General features: G+C 37.4%; 1 protein-coding gene across 12 annotated transcripts in view; it reads right to left on the bottom strand.

The window, feature by feature from the left end:
• LOC143151317 (uncharacterized) overlaps positions 1-18,879 on the bottom strand; it is a 146,463-nt gene that overhangs the window by 59,102 nt on the left and 68,482 nt on the right. For 8 of the 12 annotated variants that reach the window (XM_076320341.1, XM_076320338.1, XM_076320344.1 and 5 more), the window contains one exon: positions 18,456-18,577. The exons of the other annotated variants lie outside the window; for them this stretch is intronic. In XM_076320341.1, coding sequence (XP_076176456.1) covers positions 18,456-18,562 — 107 coding nt within the window. In that variant the 5' untranslated portion in view covers positions 18,563-18,577. The remainder of the gene's footprint in view (positions 1-18,455; positions 18,578-18,879) is intronic. 12 annotated transcript variants of the gene reach the window in all.

Below are 18,879 nucleotides of genomic sequence, written 5' to 3'. Positions count from 1 at the left end.
AACTTGGCAGGCAGATGAATTAAAACTTGAAATGAAAAAATCTAAGTATCATATAATCATTGCTACATGGGAACAACACCTAGCAACGCGTTTTCCAACTTCGTATCCATATGATTGTGCAAGTATGACTTTCAATGCGGTTTTACTTTTGTTAATTCATACATATACAAGTATTTTAAACTGCTTTAATATCGTGAATGGAGTTTAGTTTTCAGTAAAATAGCGTTAATTGGATCCATCAATTTGATACTTTTAAAAATTAATATTATGTGATGGTATTGCAACTTGGAATTAAAAATCTCCGCTGTCACTTACATGGTCGACGTAATAACCCGGTGCTTGCTCCATTTGATATATGGCATGCGTATAAGTATAGATCTTTGTAACTGTATCTTGGTAAAAGTTCTAATTCTGTAACTTCTATACGTTGGAATTGTGCTCGCTTTATATTTCTTTCCCGCTTGAATCAGTTGTGACAAATGATTAATTCTGTTCGTATTGTTATATTCCATAACACTCGATTTACTTCCGAATACAATTTAACATAAAAAGTTGCGAGGGTGATAGATATTCATTGACTGATAATGTGTAGGTAAAAACTGTTGGTATCAATTTCTTCGTGGCGGCGATTTTTGTAAAATATATATACTGTTGTTTTTCTCTCTTCAAATCACTTGAGAAGAGATCTTTGAGTGATTGATCCCCGTACGAGCCCCCAAATAACTGTTGTACTCGTGGGTGGTTTATGGATATATATATATTTATATTATACGTTACAGTGATAATAGTGTTAGACGTAGTGCCGGTGGTTAGTTTCACTTGGTACGTCTTTTAATTGTCTGGTCTTATCGTCTTTTCAGTCATACTGTCCGCGACACACTCTTCGGACATACTCTCGGCCGGCGTCATACTTTGTCATACTGTGTCCCTTAACGTTCTTCTCGCGCTCTATATAGTCATGCCCATTCATTCTCTTTCATTCCAATCCTCAGTCTCTCTCACTTCAGACATTCGGTCTTGTTCGGCCATCCTAATCGTTCGTCTTTCCCAAACACTCTTCACTTTCTCCGAACCACATGTATTTCCTTTCATCCCCATGCATTTTCACGCTCGGTCGTCGCACAAGACCCCCTGTAAAGGATACTCGTGCCTTCCAGGAAAGCTAGCGGACCGATCGGCGCCAAATGTTTAGCTTAACTCAAGTTCGACTGCACGCGCTATCTTGTTTAGGCCTACGCTCGAAGCAGGCCTAAGCGGACGCGGAAAATCCGATACTACAATACTATAAGAAAATACTAAGGTAGGGATTATTTTTAGGCTTGGGTTTAGTCAAAGAATAGACAACAAGTTCGAAGTTCGAATGAATAATAGAGTGGGGTCATGAATTTGGGAAAGAATTTTCGTTTGTTTAAGAAACATAATTTGAGGTGAGATACTGTTATCGAAAATAAATGTTGGTATATAACACCTTTCGCCATAAAATTATTAACGGGAGGTTAACAACATAGTGCAATAATTACATTAATATTTTATACTTAAGAATTATATAATTATGTATTGTATATGATGATTAGTACTAGAAATATCGCTTCATACGTGCACATTTACGTATTACTACAATAGATTGTTGTTAATGTATCCCCTTTTATTCGCGCGCACACACGCACACACGCACGCACGCACACAAAGGACTTAAAACACAATGATTAAAAATAAATATAATGTAGGAAATAATATATATTTGGTGAGTGAATGTTTGTATGTGTATTTGTGTTCTTCCTTCTTTTTGTTTCAGAGAGGAGTGGTACTTCTGCGTGTTGTTTGTCGGTTTAGAACTCTGATCGTAGAAATTTTCTCATATTCTGATATTTCAGTGGGAGGCCTGGCGTTAATCGGTAGATTCCGCTTGGATTGATAGATGATTACTTCGTTGGTTAATGGATGATTCGATAATTAACCAAATTTTTTATTAATGGGTGGTTGACATTCCCATACCTTTGATCCGTGGTCGAACAACGTAAGTATTGTAACCAGCGAAGACATCCGTAGTTTGGTAGCATTTTGCAAGTATAGATAATACTAAGACAGCGATGATTATTCCAAGGGTAATTGTGTACCATTTCATATGTGTGATAACAAATGGCTGGTTTATTTACCTTGCGATAATTTCGTCGAATTCATAATTTTGTATCGACATATTTAAGTTCTGCAAGGTCAATGTTTGTAAGATGAATCGCTTCTAAGATGTAATAAAATGCAGCAGTCGTCATTTAGAATATTAATACGCAATTTTTTATTAGAGATTTTTGTTTTTGCCTCATTTTATTTTGTGTGCTTGTGACTTCAATTCGTACTTTATTTCTTCTAGATTTGTTTTTGGATACATATATTTTAGTATTATTTTGTAACTTTTACCTTTTTTGCATTGTGGTATGGATTATTATCTACATTTTTTTCCTTTAGAGCTTGGATGAGATTTCTTTAGATGTGGTATTAAATTGAGTTTTTATTTGGTCCTTTTGTATTTGTTATAAGGTGTAATTGTTGTTGATGACCTGTTCGAACAGTTTCCTTAAGGGTTCTATTATATCCTTTCAGGATCTAAAGTTTGCTGGGTTTCCTGCAGTACGGGTCTAGTGCACCCGAGATACCTGATACCAATCATACCGTAAGACTCCTGCTGGTCGTCGAGCCTTGCCGTCTGGACTGCGAGAATGGTAACTCCATAAATTACCTCTAATCGTAAGTTATGGCGCGCGACGATGGGATTCGCAGTTGGGGCGGGAGCCCTAATCTCAAGCGGTCAACTGTGGGGGTACCTGCCGACCCCCCAAAGTATATAGATTTGCCCGGGTAAGGTGGCTCTAGCCGATTGACACATATTACGACCTACTCATAGGACTTCTAATTGTACCAATTCTAAAACTAAAATGGATGGAGGGAAAGAGTTGACGGGTCGTATGACGACTGAGGGGGCACTTGTGCCCGCGCCGACGCTGGTGAAGGAAGACGTCTGTCTCGTCCTTGGCGACCGCGGACAATGCCGCGGACAGTGCCGCGGGCATATAGAGGGCATCGACCGATGGAAGCCTGTTCGAGTGGGTGGTGAGCTCTCGAAGCGGATACCGACTACCGGTGCTGGCATGGGAGAGGCAGGGATGTTGCGACCAAAAAGCCAGTGCACCGCCGCCTCGCAAAAGGTCAAGGGCGGTACCAAAGGTAGTGCTGCGGGTGCAGAAGGGCAGAAGCTACCTGCAACTATTGCATTGTTGATGCAATCACTATTGCCGCCGCCACCCTTAACCGGGGTGGCGTGGACAGAGGGCTTGGCGAAAAGGCCAAACGAATGATTATGAAGAAGGCGGCCTGGCTGTCACTACAAGGTTTCCTCGTAACGACCGAGGGGCAGGGGGGTATCGGCAGAACATCTGGAGAAGAAAAGGGCGTGACGAGGAAACTCAAATTTCGCCTGCCCCCCCCCCCCCCCCCCCAACGACGACAGCGGTAACGCTGACCTTCCTAAGGAGGGCGACGCTATTTATGAGGAGGCGATGCAGAAGACCAGATCGTATATCGCCCTAGCGCTGGTCAGAATAGCGGCCTGCACAAAGATCGGGGGAATATAAAGGAGTCCTTCCCAAAAGAGGGGGCATAAAGGTCGGAGAAATTCTAATATTCTCCTCCAGCCTGGGGTCGGTTTGGGCCCAGTGCCCTTTCTCTGTCGCCTGAAAGGTGGCAGAGGCCAGGAGGTTAGGGGTGGATTGAAATCCTCGCGCAGCGCCCACTCCAGTGCTGCCGCTGCCTGTAGACAGGCCACGTCAGGCAGTGGTATTTGTTACCCCTAGAATAGGGGATAAAATTTGTGACCCCTTCCCCAACCGGCAGAAGAAAAGGCAAGCAAAGGCCCCCAACCGGCACGGGTGAGTGGAGTCCCGGAGGTGAGCACTACAGCAACCGTAGTGGAGAAATCGATGGCGGCGGCGATGTCCTCGTCAGCCATGAACGTGGACGGCGACGATACCGCTGTCGAAAGCGTCTGGAGGGGACGGGGATACCGGTAAATAATGACTCCCCGGTTCCTTCTCCAGGCCAACTTCAACCACTGCCGCGGGGCACAGGACTTAATGTGCCAAGTCCTCGTGGAGTGAAAGGTTGACCTGGCAGTCGCCGCCGAGCCGTACCGCATTTCTGACCATCTGCACTAGATGAGGGCCGCAGCCGGCTCGGTGGCCATTGTATGGAAGGACGGCGATGGTTTCTGTCCATGTTCTCTACTGGAGCGCGGTACGGGATTCGTCGCTGTTGAGTGGCGGGGAATCGCCGTGGTGGGAACTACGTGTCGCCTAACTGTGGCCTCGTTGCCTTTGAGCAGTATCTGGCCGGAGTGGAGTCGTGTCTTGCGCGGCTCGTACTCTGCCTAGTGCTCGCCCTGGGGGGACTTCAATTTCAAATTCGTAACTTGGGGTTCCCCCAGGATGAATTAAAGGGGCAGAGTTCTGGGCGACTCGGCGGCAGGCTTTGACCGAATTAACCTGAAAGGTTAATGGTACCTGCCTTATTAACCGGGGGTCGGAGATGATTGTGGACTTGACGTTTGGATCCCCCAGTGTCGCACGTATGGTGTCTGGGTGAGAAGTGGTTGGAGCGGAGACATTATTGTACCACAAAGTATAACCCGGGTGGCCCTGTCCGCGAATGATACTGCCACAAACACTGCGCAAATAAACGCTTCGGGGCCTTGACAAGGACGTCCTGATGGCAGGCGCTCTCGCCATAACCTGGGCGCAGCAGGAGGCCAGGCTACCCGACTTGGAGGAGGAGGTGGCTCGGTTCGGGCGCACCATCGAAGCATTTGCGACGCGGCGATATTGAGATATCACCTGAGGGTTGATCCGGGATCTTCTTGTCGAGCTGAGTACTGGTGGTTGGGCGAAATCGCGGATTCGAGGACCGCGTGTGTCCAGCCCGACGACGATACCACCCTCGCGTGGCGTCGTCTCAGTCGACTTGGCGATGACGGCGCGCGGGCGAGAGTGGCAGACCTGCATGATTTCTAACGCATACCGCATCAAATGGGCCAAGACCCACTGCTCGAAGAGGCTCCTCGAGACCTTCGAGTAGCATCCACGGAGGCGCCCATACAATGTGATATTGAACAAATTTCGTCCATGGGCGTCCCCGATTACCACGGGTCTCGACCACCGGTTCCTGAGGGACGTGGTCAACTCGCTCTTCTCCATAGGAGATGAGGGCGAGCCACGTCCCTCGGTGGATTCGACCACCTGGTCCGCCGCGCTGGTGGTCCCGGTTAAGAAGCTGGCCGTGGTTATTCGAAGGCTCGGGGCGAAGAATACAGTTTCGGATCTGGGTTAGGTCCAAGAGCGTTCTTGGTGATGGTCTCCAGCATAACTATTTGACCGTTACCCGTTAATGTGGAGGCTGAGCGATTCCCCTCCACCTGGAAGGTGGCACGAATGGTCACTCCGTCTGCGTACCGGCTCATCTGTCTTATCGACGATGCGGGCAAATTGTTTGAAAGGATGCTGGCGGCCCGCATCGTCGGGCACCTTTCGCGGGCTGGACCCGATCTGGCCGAGTGTCAGTTCCCGAGTATCCGAGTTGACACTGGGGGTGTTGTTGGACATTGCCAACGCCTTTAATGCCCTAATTTAGGAGGCAATAAGACGGGGGCTAGAGGAACACCGCCTATCTAAGGGCAGTGGTCGAGGACTATCTCCGCGACAAGTGGATTGAATATCCGTACTATCGAGGATCCGAACTGGGTCCCTTACTATGGAACCTCACCTCGACGGCCACGGGCGGTTTGAGGGACATTTTTGGTCCCTGGCCCCGCGGTTGAAGAGGGTAGTCGGCTCTCTGGGTCGCCTCCTCCCCAACCTGCGGGGCCCGAGCAACCGGATTCGCCGCTTCTTCACGTGGGCATGGTCCATTCGGTGGCCCTGTATTACTACGAAAGCCACTATGAGTCCCGCAGGGGGGGGGGGGGGATCCTGACGGGACAGGAGGTGGAAGCTTTCAGACGCCCAGACCCGGCAGTTTATGCTGCTGCGGTGGCAGCAGCGAGTGGTCGAATCGGTGTTCGGCCAGCAGACTGTCGGGGCTATCCGGCCACTACTGTTGGAGTGGCTGGGTAGAGGCTACGACTCTCTCACCTATTGTATGGTGCTTCAGGCGGTACCTGCGCCATATAAGCAAAGCGTCGGCGTATTGGGGTCGGAATATTGAGCGAAATGTGGCGACGGGGCAGTGTAGTTGTGCCCCCTTTTGCCTCCCTTTGACGAAAATGGGGGTGATCGCGGCAATCGCGTTGCACAGGGGATTACCGGAAACCTTGATACGATTCAATTTCCGGTGGTCCCCTGAATAACGTGCGAGAATGTTCACCGCGGTGAGTTTTAGTGGGTAGGTCCCACGTCCGTTGTTTCTGGATGCGTAGAATTCCACACTTCCCCCGACCCCTTGGGGAGTCTTCTAAAGATTTCCCCCACGTAAAAAATATATCTAATACTAATTTCTTCGGCGTTTTTAGCGATACAGTATATGTAGCTGCTTTATCGAGCCTTTTTTTAAATATAAATAAATTAGTTTTCCTAGAGTATAGCACAGGATATTTTTGTTTCTCTACTATATTTGAGTCTACTGTAACTATTATCGGTGAGTGATCAGAGAAAAGGTCAAGACTGGATTTGACATGCAAGTATTCTTTGACTATTCCTTTAGTGATATAAAAATCAATTAGGTCAGAGTTTTTATTTAGATCTATGGGTTGATAGGTAGATCTCCTGTAGGTAGTGGATGTGTATTATTTTGTTGCATTCAAAGGTAAACTTGGCCATCTTTTTGGCAAACGAGACTCCCACCAGGGGTACTTGGTATTATAGTCCTCACTTGCAATGAACCTCGTGCCTCTAGAGTTACAAAAAACTCGATATATTGTTCTTTGTAATTTTATGTTTTGCTGGGTGGTATACTGTGGAGATTGTTAGATTTCAATGCTAGTTTTTCACGCTATACTAGTAGCTTGTATGTGACGTTGATCAAATTTTTGAATTTCGTGATATTTAATCGTGCTTTTTAATTAAAATTAAAATAATTAGAGTTGTTTCACTATGGACTGTACAATCAGGGTTCTTACTATCATAAATTGCATAATCAGGGATTTTTAAATAACTTTTTATTGTGAAGTGAGATTCTGCTACCAACATTATATTAATTTCATTAAGCAGTCGAAATGTTGTTAATTCCTGGCTTTCACCTACCAGGCCATTTGCATTTCAAATATATTCTCCATGATTTTTGTGCCATCATTGCATTTTGGATAGTAGTGTACTCAAAAGATTGATTACGGAGTTTATACTCGACATTAATTGGATTATCATGTTTTAAATTTATTTAAAGAAGTGTTTTCATTATTTAATTCATTGGTATTAGTTTTGAATTGACCACAGCTACAATTTGCAATTTTTGCATAGGTTTGCATCTAGGTTAACAAAGTTTGCTTTTGGTATTATTGGTCCGTGGTTGTGTAGTGAATGCAATGTCCTTTGCTCTCTTAACTTTGGAAACATTTTGTTTACGAGTGTTTATTGAATTAAACATCTCTTATAATTTACCGGATGACTGTCTCTACAATTACAGCATTTGACATCTTGGTTCATATTTTCCCATATGCAGTTCTCCATTGTGCTTCCTTGTACATGACATATCGCGGTGACTAATTGTAATAATTTTTAGTATGTCCGTGTTCGATTTGATGGCTTGAATGACCGCTGAGTTCCGCAAAAGTGCGCGAAGAGTAGTGAGGTTGAATGAAGATTCAGACAGATACTTCTATAGTTCACTTGACTAATGGAAAGGATTGACACTCAAAATAATTTATTTAATGTTCAAAACAGTTAACGAAGTCGACAAACGACACACTGACTTAATTGTACTAATTTAAACGTAACATGAAAATATGTATTATGAATAAAATGAGAAATCGCGTTTCTGAGTCTGCGCGCACAGAACAGCCTGTTGGTATACAACAAACAAACGCGTGAATGCAAATGTGACACAGCTGGTGTGTTCACGTTGCCGTGGTTGTTCAGTGTTCGGATGTACCGCGAACGACTACTTGCTACTCCTCCATGTTTTGACTGGGAGTCAAAGAGACGACAATTTGAGACTTTTAGAGGTTGTGTAAGGCAAGACTGCTATCTGTTGACCGCTGCAACAAGTTCACTCGTTGCTTTGAGCAGCAACATGACGATATACGATTGGTTGCCGGTACAAAGTTTTTCATCACGAAGCCTAACGTTCAGAGGTTTGTACTAGTATGAATACAAACGCAAATGTGAGTATATACAAAGGGTCGACATAGGTGTATAAGAAGTCCATTGCGCGACGGAGACAAAAGCATTTAGTGGTTTACAATTTACCAGATAAATCTAGAAAATTCAGTGGAATTTTCGTTTCAGTAGAACGATTTCGAAGGAGGGTTCTTGCATGCTTAAGAAGCGATAAGCTATGTTTCTTATAGCATGGCGGTTATTGACGCTTCGACAACGGAATAAAGGGAAACACTTTTATTTAAATTAAACTGAAATCTATCGTGCGATTCTGAAGAGTCCGTATATTTGACATCGCATACACTGGAATATCTTTCTTTTTGTGTGGTTGTTCAAAATTTACAACTGTGTGTAAAAAGTGTTTGATGTTGTAAATTTCTTTATTATTTTCTTTCTATTTGATTCCGACGAAGAATAGAGATGTTAGAGTGTTTTCTTAGTTATTATGTATGTTGTTTATGCGTGTTCCTTCATGTCCATATTGTTCAATTTCTGCTTTTATTTCACTTATTTCAGTTGATGGGTGTAGTCCTCTGACTACTACCTTAAAATTCTTTAACTGTTTATGCTAATACATACAAAAGTAAGTTTCTCTTTTTTCCAAACTGATATCTGATTGATATATCCATTGATATCTATATCTATACTGTCTACCATGCTTACATTCTTGTTAGAATATATGACAAATTTATTGTTATTTGTGGGTTTGTTTAACCAGTTAATCCTTGATTGTTTTTTTAACGTAATTATATTTTGCTAATCATTCCATGATTTTCTTTTCATTTTTAACTATTTTCCATACATTTTCTTGGCTATTCTGCTCACTGATAGATTGGAGTAATCTATTTGTGGTAGTGGTATTGTGATCTGTCGAATACTGTTTATTGGATATTAAAATACTTGTGTGAGATTAAGATGTTTGCGTACTAATGTAGTATGGTGTGTTTAAGAACTGTTGTTGTGTCTGTGATATATTGTAGTATTGTTGTGTCAGTCTTAGGTATTGTTTGTTGGGAGATATGCTGGTGTGATACCGGCCGCATCATCCAAAAAATGCGAAACATCATCCAAAGATGCAAATATTAAGACTACGTCCTAAGTCAATATTTGTGATACATTCGCGTGACTACACTTTCCTCCAAGATACTTCTACTAAAGAACATGTATAAAGATCCTGAATTCTCTTGATAAAAAAGTATTCTTTGACTACTCAAACCGAACGTTATTTTATCTGTGTCATGTCTCTTTGAATATAGAATTGTCACGATAATCCAAATTCACATTCTTGCTTTATATTAACCTATATTAACCTATAATAAATACCCTAATCTATTGATATTTTAAACGTACGTGATATTCTGCAGAATATCCTATGTATCATTTAATATTTTATCAGTCACGAGAATTTCCTTGTGACATTTTGGCAATCCTACCAGGATACAGTGAGTGCTACCTTGAGAAAAACGAGTCTAAAGTACCTCTACATCATACCTGCCATTCGGGACTACGAGAGTCATACCGTTAGGGATACATAAATATCGAATCTACTAAATAAATGTAAAAATGGCCAGCAACTACAAATTAATATGCTCAATTCTTAACTATAAATGAAACTCTTAATCGTTTATTGTGAAATATTAACACATTGATACGACAAACAGCAAAAATTCAAGAACAGACCAATCGTCAAAATAAAACAATAGCCAAGCTATCTGAAAGGACAACAATGTAAAACGAAGCTATACGAAAATTACCCGAAGTCATCAAAATCATGCAAAAGGATAGAGAATCACAGAATAAGGAATTAGAAAAACTAGGAAGAACTTTAGGCATGTTAGAAACACGAACGATTGCAAACACAAACACTGAACCCGAAATAACTGATGACTAGAGTAACGCGGACACGGAATTTTATACCAGTCGAAGGCAAGAAGAACGATCGCCACGTCAACTACCCTACTATGGGTAACAGCCCACCCATCTACGGAGAACATGCTAACTACATGTTGATACCATCCGAAGCATTGAGGACAATGGAATCTCTCAATGGAAGAAATGATACTGGAGTAGAAAAATTCATCAAGTCAATAAAGTTTACGAGAACACGTAATGATGATAAAGAATCATTATTACATATGATACTTACTAAGAAAATCATTGAAAATGCTAAGCAAAATATTCGCTTTTGTCAAATAAGTAATTACGACAACCTATATAAGGCCCTATATACTCAACTATCAACACTATCTACCGTCAGTGAAAGCAGAAACAAAATGCAATCAATAAAACAGAGTACAACTGAAAGTGTTCAATCATACTTTGATTTTACCAGGCTATGAGTGAACTCGAATATGCAATAATAGGTTGTTCAATAAGTTTTATCAAACGACAAAACTTATTGAACAAGCTAAATATTGTAATTTAACAGTCAAAGGAATTGCTTTGTAAGAAGAAACGTTGGAAGCAGTAAGATTCTATGTACATAATCTCTGCATTGAACATGCCCATTATATCATATCAATACGATTGACAAATCTCGTTGAAGGGCAACAAGAAGCCATTAATATTGAAGTATGGAATAAAAAATCCAGAAACAATATTAGACAAACTCAAAACTTTTTGCGACCAGCTCCAAGATATTCTCAACCGCCAGTAAGATAATATATAATACATCTCAACTATTTAGACTGATACATTTAGGAATACCAATAAAACCGAATGTGCCAATAAAATATAAACATTGTGGAAAAATTGGACACGGCAAGACCAGATGTTATCGACTTAAGAATCAGCAGAATTTTCAATTCAGAAAATTACCACCCAGAATCAACTACTTAGAAAAAACAGAATATACCTACTGCATTACAACCCAGGAGAATTTCAACACTTGCGATGTAAATTCCCAGGAATAAACAACCCAGGAAGATTTTTCGTTGATACTGGAACAGCAGCCAATATCATCAAAGGAAAATTTGTACCTCGACCTTAATAATTTTAATAATTAAGACAAACAAAAAAACATACAGTTAGAACTCTTATCTCTTATCAAAATAATTTAATACCATTGTAGACAAACAAGATCAGTCAGTTTTAATCGGGCCAGACAACTTTCCTTTGATCAAAGACGGATTACCATATCTAAAAACGTACACATACTCAATTAATAAGAATACTATTAAAATTAATGATAGAACTCTTAAATTACAGACTACACTAGCAGAAATAAAAATACCAGGGAACGACTGCTAAAACTATTATTATAAAATCAATAATGAAGTTATTCGAGTTTATTTTATCAACATTGGTAACCAAGAAATTACTTCAAATAGAAACAGATGATCCTATTACAATCCATGAATTAATTACAAAATTAATACTTGATCATGTAGAAACAACTCATTCTGAGTCTATTCCAAAAATAATCTACTCTTACCATGTCATTTTCACATTAACTTGTACCAAATTAACTGAATACTCCATATATTTTAAAAACTCGAAACCTGTTAATGTCAAATCAAATTAGTGACAAATAATATCACATCGAAGTGCTACAAACAAGAAATACACAAACAAGTAACTAAAATGCTAAAAAAGAAAATTATAGAAGAATCAGATTCACTATTTAATGCACCAGTATGGATAGTACCAAAACAAGTAGATACATTAAGTAAACAAAAATGGAGAATAATAATAGATTTTAAGAAACTCAATGAAGTAACAGACCAGGACACATATCCTTTGCCAAATTCTGATGAAATATTACAACATCTTAATAATGCAAAATTCTTTTCCATTTTAGATTTTTCACCCGGTTTTTATCAATATACCTATGAACCAAGATAATGAGAAATACAAAGACTTTTCTACACCCAATGGACATTTTCACTATAACAGAATGCTATTTGAACTTAAAAATGCCCCTGATACATTTCAACAAATGATAAATAGCATTCTTTGAGGATTAGTAGAAAAATATTGTTTCATATATTTACATAATTGAAATCTAGCAATAATTTTTCAAAGACGTAGAGATACAGGTTTAAAATTACAAATCGATAAATGTAAATTTATTGAACCAGAATTAGAATACAATAGGTCCCATAGTAACAGCAAAAGGAGTTAAACCAGACCCCAGAAAATTAGAAGCTATTAAAAACTTTGTAAAACCTAATAACGTAACTAAAATAAAATCATTTTTAGGATTGACAGGTTACTACAGAAAATTTATTAGAAACTTTGCAAAAATTTTAAAACCCTTGACAGAACTCAATAGAAAAAACATACCATCCCATTGGACAGAAAGATAAGAAGATATGAAGTTGCTTTTGAAACTTTAAAGAATAAACTCTGTGAAACCCCTATATTAAGATATCCCTATATTGACTTTAAAGAACAATTTACATTAACAAGTGACACAAGTAATGAAGGCATAGGTACTGTTTTCTCTCAAGATAATCATTCATGTTATTATATATCTAAACATATTAAATAATGCAAAATGAAATTACACAACCACTGAAAAGGAATTGCTCGCAATAGTTTGGGTTATCAAGCACTTGTGACAATACCTTCTCTGAAGAAAATTTATAATTCAAACTGATCATCAAATCTTAGAATGGCTACACAGTGTAAAAGACCCTTCTTCCTCGTTTTATCTATTGGAAATTAAGATCAAAAGAATATGAATATGAAATAGTATACAAAAAAGGAAAAGAGAATGCAGTAGCTGACGTTTTATCAGGACTACAACTCTTGAAAATCATAAAGACAAACCAGTTAATTTGAAATTTAAAATTGTTAAAATTGATAAAAATATTATACAGGCAGTAAAAAATAAATCACCTGACATAAAGGAAATTGAGTCTACTTCTGAATCAATGGAGACTAACAATAATAACAACCTTCTATACTATACATACAAAGATTGAAAAGTAACTCCTACCGCAATTCCATTAAAATTAGGAACAAATAGATTACATTAGGAACAATTAACTTACTCACTATTAGGACAATACAAGGAAGAGCAATAATTCTATAAATTACATTCTGTAATAGCATTATAACGGTATAAACATAAAATAGCTTTTGGAATAGAAGATAAAATGCAATCATTTCATATAGTATTTATACAGTTAATGCTATGATTTTTAATGACAGATTATCCAAGAAAACAATTAACTTTTGCTCAATGTCCTATACAAATGCTTAATGAAGAAGAAATTCGACAAATACTTAAAGAAATCACAACAATGCTTAACATGTAGGTGAAAATAAAACTATCGACAGAATTAAATCCAAGTATTATTAAAAAAACATTGAATCGGACGTAGTGAATTATGTTAAAAACTGTAAAATCTGTGAAACTAACAAATTAACTTAAATCAGATCAAAAGAAGAAACAATTATTACTGATACATTTATGGAACTTAATGATAAAATACAATTGTAATGATACATGTAATTGGACCTACTACCTTGATCAAAAAGTTTTAGGACTTTATTCATAAAATCAAAAATACAAATTTATTCGTCCAAATCGATATGGTCCCCTTCAAAGTAGTCCCCATTGACTGCAATGCACTTGCGCCAGCGCTTGATCCAATCCTCGAAACACCGCTGGTACTCAATTTTCGGTATGTCCATCAGAGCCGTCTTCGATTTTGTCATGACCTCCTCTCGGGTACTGTAACGCGTTCCGCGAAGCGATTTTTTAATTCGGTTGAACAGAAAAAAGTCGCAGGGAGCCAGATCTGGTGAATTTGAAGGCTGCTGGATAGTGTTCGTGTTGTTTTTCGTCAAAAACTCGCGGATAAGGATCGCATTGTGCGCCGGTGCGTTATCGTGGTGCAAAATCCACGAGTTGTTTGCCCACAAATCTGGCCTTTTTTGACGAATTGCTTCGCGCAAACGTCTCAAAACGCCCAAATAATATTCTTTGTTGACTGTCTGTTTTTCTGGCAAGAATTCTTGATGCACAACACCATTGTAATCCATGAAAACCGTGAGCATCGCCTTCTTTCTTGACTGAAAACGACGTGGTTTTTTCGGTCTCTCACTCGCTTGATGTCTGGATTGTGTGTCATACTCATAAATCCACGTCTCATCTCCAGTGATGATACGTTTAATAAATGTTAGGTCGGATTCGGCCTTGGAAATCATGTCTTTCGCGATTTCAACGCGGTCCTTTTTTTGCATGAAATTGAGGTCTTTCGGCACCAGTTTTGCAGCGACACGTCTGAGGCCCAAATCACTAACCAAAACGTCTTGAACGGATCCATAAGCAATGTTCAAGTCCTCTGCCAGCTCTCTGATGGTCAATTTGCGGTTTTCGGACAACATTTCTTGAATTTTATCGATGTTTTCATCGGTTTTCGACGTTGTCGGCCTGCCACTGCGTTTGTCATCCTCGACCGACTCACGACCACTTCTGAAGCGTTCGTGCCATCGAAAAACATTTGATCTCGAAAGAGTATCGTTGCCGAAACACTTCTCCAACATATCCAAGGTCTGCGGACCGTTAAATCCGTTTTTTACACAAAATTTAATGCAAACTCGTTGATGCTCAAATGATGCCATTTTCAAAATCGAAGACACGAACAAAGGAGATGTGCTCAGTACAACGTAACTTTTACAAATATCAAGCTATGATGCTGAAATTGGAAGGAAGTGTTAATGACAGATATGGTAACCTAACAAAAAAAAAAAGAAACAATCGGGTGATTGACAGCGACACACGGGGGACAGTCCTAGAACTTTTTGATCAAGGTATGATAAAAATAAAACAAAAGAATCAATTTATACTCTCGAAACAAGATTGCCTAACCAAATGTATCCTTTTAATTTCAACTGGCCAATTAACAAGCAAAATCAATTATCGATGCTTTAATAAACCATTACATTTATATATTTTCATCATCAAAATATATACTAACTAAGCAAGATCAGAATTTTGTATGTAAATTAATTGAACAATTTGAAACAGCTTTTAAAATTAATCATACCAAGACAACTAGTTTTCATCCACAAAGCCCTTGAAAAAACTCACAAAATTGTTAAAGATTTATTAAGAATCAATATTGATGAAAATAAATATGAATGGCATGAACAGTTGAAATATACATCTATGACTTATAATATTTCAGTTCATGTATGTACAGGATATATGTATACCTTTTGAACTTACTTTTGGAAAAGAAGTTAATATTTTGTCTATAATAGCCGTAACGTCTTCACTCAGGCAAAATGAATTAATTAAACGTTGGAAACTTAGACACTCTGAATATCTTGAAAATTCTGAGGTTTTTATACAAATAAATAAGGAAAGATATCAAAGAGACCAAGATAGAAAAATAAGGTTAAAATCAATTTATAAACAAGGAGATGTGATACTCCTGTATAATGATCATAAAACCCCTAAGTTAGATAAAAATGGTTAGGACCATACGAAATATTAGAAGTAAAAATTCCAAATTAGTTAATAAGATTAAATAATAAGAAATTTGCCAGGCGATAACATTACTAATTATGGGAACTCATGGTTTGAATATAACCAAGATTAACAATATACGAATTATAACCGAAGTAACCAATACAGGATACTTATATTATAAGCAAGTAAAAAATAATCTTAGTATTTAAGATAAAGGAAATGATAGAAGAAGTAAAGCATGTATACTTATTAACATTAAATTTGCATGAGTAGTATAAAATTGAAAAGAATTGTTAAAGAATTAATTACAAAATGATGGAATTAAGAACTCAAAGAATGGAACAAGCTTTGCAAAAATTACGTATCATCCTACAATGACAAAGAAGTGGTCTATTGAATTTAATAAGCTCAGTTTCTAAAACATTATTTGGAATATTAGATGGAAATAATTTTACTCTAGTTAATCAAAATATTGATAAATTTTTTGATTCACAAAATCGATTAACACATATTGTGCAAAATTAAACCGTTATTATAAAATCAGTATTTTAAAATGAATATTTTGTTAGAAGAACAATTAGGTAAAGAATATTTACGAATTCAAAATTTAATGAATAGAGAAAAAATAATTGAAAATCTTATAGACACACTCATTACGGTTATCACTGCTAAAATTAATCATTTTTATATGATGATAATATTGGGAAAACAAAGAATAAGACATCATGTTAATACCTATCAGCAACTTTATAAGAGCTTATTCAGATTTAATTACTAAAAATTTATACATTGGTATTGATGCTAAAAGTGAGAATTTTCAACTTTCAATAAATATCGGTTCACTTAACACAATAATTAATCAAGACACACTAATATATCAAATTGTAATACCATTAATATCTGAACAACCATCAATTTACAAACAAATACAATCTATAAATCACACACCTTACACACAATGTGAAACATCTAAATAATGTGGCACAGCAATATTTCGAATAGAAGAAATAACTTTTATTACCCATGTAAAATTCACATAAATACATAGTCATATCTAAAAAATCAATATAAATACAAGCAATATACAAATACTTTACATTAAAACTAAAATTATAACTATAGATCAACCAGCTATATCATCAATTAGTTATCAACTTATTACTAATTTCGATTGTATGTTAATATATGCAAACAATGTAATGAAAATTGGAGAAACCACGAAACGAATAGAAATTAGTCTTGATTACATTCTACTAATTATACTCCTAATCTACTCGTCACAAAAGAAGATGCTAAATTATTATAGAACTTTATACCAATAGCTCCAAGAGTTATTCCAAATTTCAACTCTTATAAAGCTCTGCTAAATATGTAATACACGAATAGAGTTTCTTAAATCTAGCAAATAATTACTTTTAGCAACAGAAATAACTTATAATATTCTTACATATTTAGGATGGATATCCTTAGGACTCATCACTTTATATCCCTTCATAGGATATGATTATTAAACAAACATTTTGGCTAAAAATATGTTGTAATGAAAATTATGTAAATCCACCTATAACTGTGAAATGAATCAATCAATGTGAATCAATCTGCAACACAAATAATATTATTTATACCACTACCCGCACATGTAGCATCTGCCACATGTAAACTGAATACGATACAACTGAATCTTTACACCTACACTATTACCAGAAATAAACATCCCTAGAAGGAAGACTGTATGATTTTTAGGGCCTAAACCGAATCTAAAAGGCGGAGTGTGATATTAACTGCATTATCCAAAAGATGCAAAACAAGATAACTATGTCCTAAGTCAGCGTTTGTGACACAAACGTGTGACTACATTTTTCCCACCAAGATACTTCTACCTAAGAACATGTATAAAGATCCTGAATTCTCTTAATAAAATAGTATTCTTTGACCACTCAAACCGAACGTTATTATGTCTGTACCCCTTTGAATATAGAATTGTTATGATAATCCAAGCTCACATTCTTGCTTTATATTAACCTACGTATAATAAATATCCTAATCTATTGATATTTTAAATATATGTGATATTCTGTGGAATATCATTTAATATTTTATCAATCACAAGAATTTCCCTGTGACACTAGCCTGGTCTGTGCTATACATAGTGGCCAGTAATTACCAACCATATTCATTTACTTTCATGCATTAGTAGCCTATATTTAATTAGTCACTTTTGACCACTTTGTCACATTAGTCTACTTAAAACTGTTAGGCTATTCACGATAAAAAGTACAATGCGGATACACGCATTACTGTTATTTTTGTTTCTTTTTCTAATTGCTTAAAGACGACTCTGCTTGCATCAGGGCCAAAGTGTTTTCACTTATAATACTTTCAGTAACACTTTTGATCAAGATTAATATCATATTAATAAATGCCATAAAAATAAAATGAATAATATATGTAGGTATAAAGACATAAACACAATGGAGATATTGAACATCAATAAATGCAATGGTAATTAACATGATCGAAGGTTCCTTCGGTATATGATATTGGTTACTGTAAATGAGCTCTCAAAATCAATATAACATATTATGTATTGTAACTAAATATATGGTTTGAAATTATTTGATGTATTCAGTTCACGAATGAATGTGATGAATTTTATCTAAATCAGTTGCACTCACCATTGCTGTGACACGATTTTGATTCGTAATTCATTTAGTGGAGTGTACCCTTGTCTTGCAATCCTTAACGTGTTATCCGATGCAGCCGCACTTAAGAGAGTACTCATTTGGAACGTCCTTTCCTGGGTGACATTTACAATTTAAAATACAAAAATTATAGGACCCAGAGTTTAACAAATTTCATCCATATCCATTCGTGTTTCAACAAAGTACAAAAATATTGATGTTATTATCTCAAGCATTTGTAAAGGTACTAGTGATTATCTGAAGTGTATAAAAAATATGTATCTTTATGGTTACCATGGATTGTTTTCATTTTATTTGTCTGAAACAGGAATAATCAAAGGAAACAGGAATCTATAACAAATGAGATAAAAAGGAAAACACTGAAATGTTCATACATTTTTCAATTTGAAGACCACAA

Source organism: Ptiloglossa arizonensis, chromosome 9, assembly GCF_051014685.1.
Source record: "Ptiloglossa arizonensis isolate GNS036 chromosome 9, iyPtiAriz1_principal, whole genome shotgun sequence".
NCBI lineage: Eukaryota > Metazoa > Arthropoda > Insecta > Hymenoptera > Colletidae > Ptiloglossa > Ptiloglossa arizonensis.
This window is presented reverse-complemented; position numbering and strand designations above follow the sequence as displayed.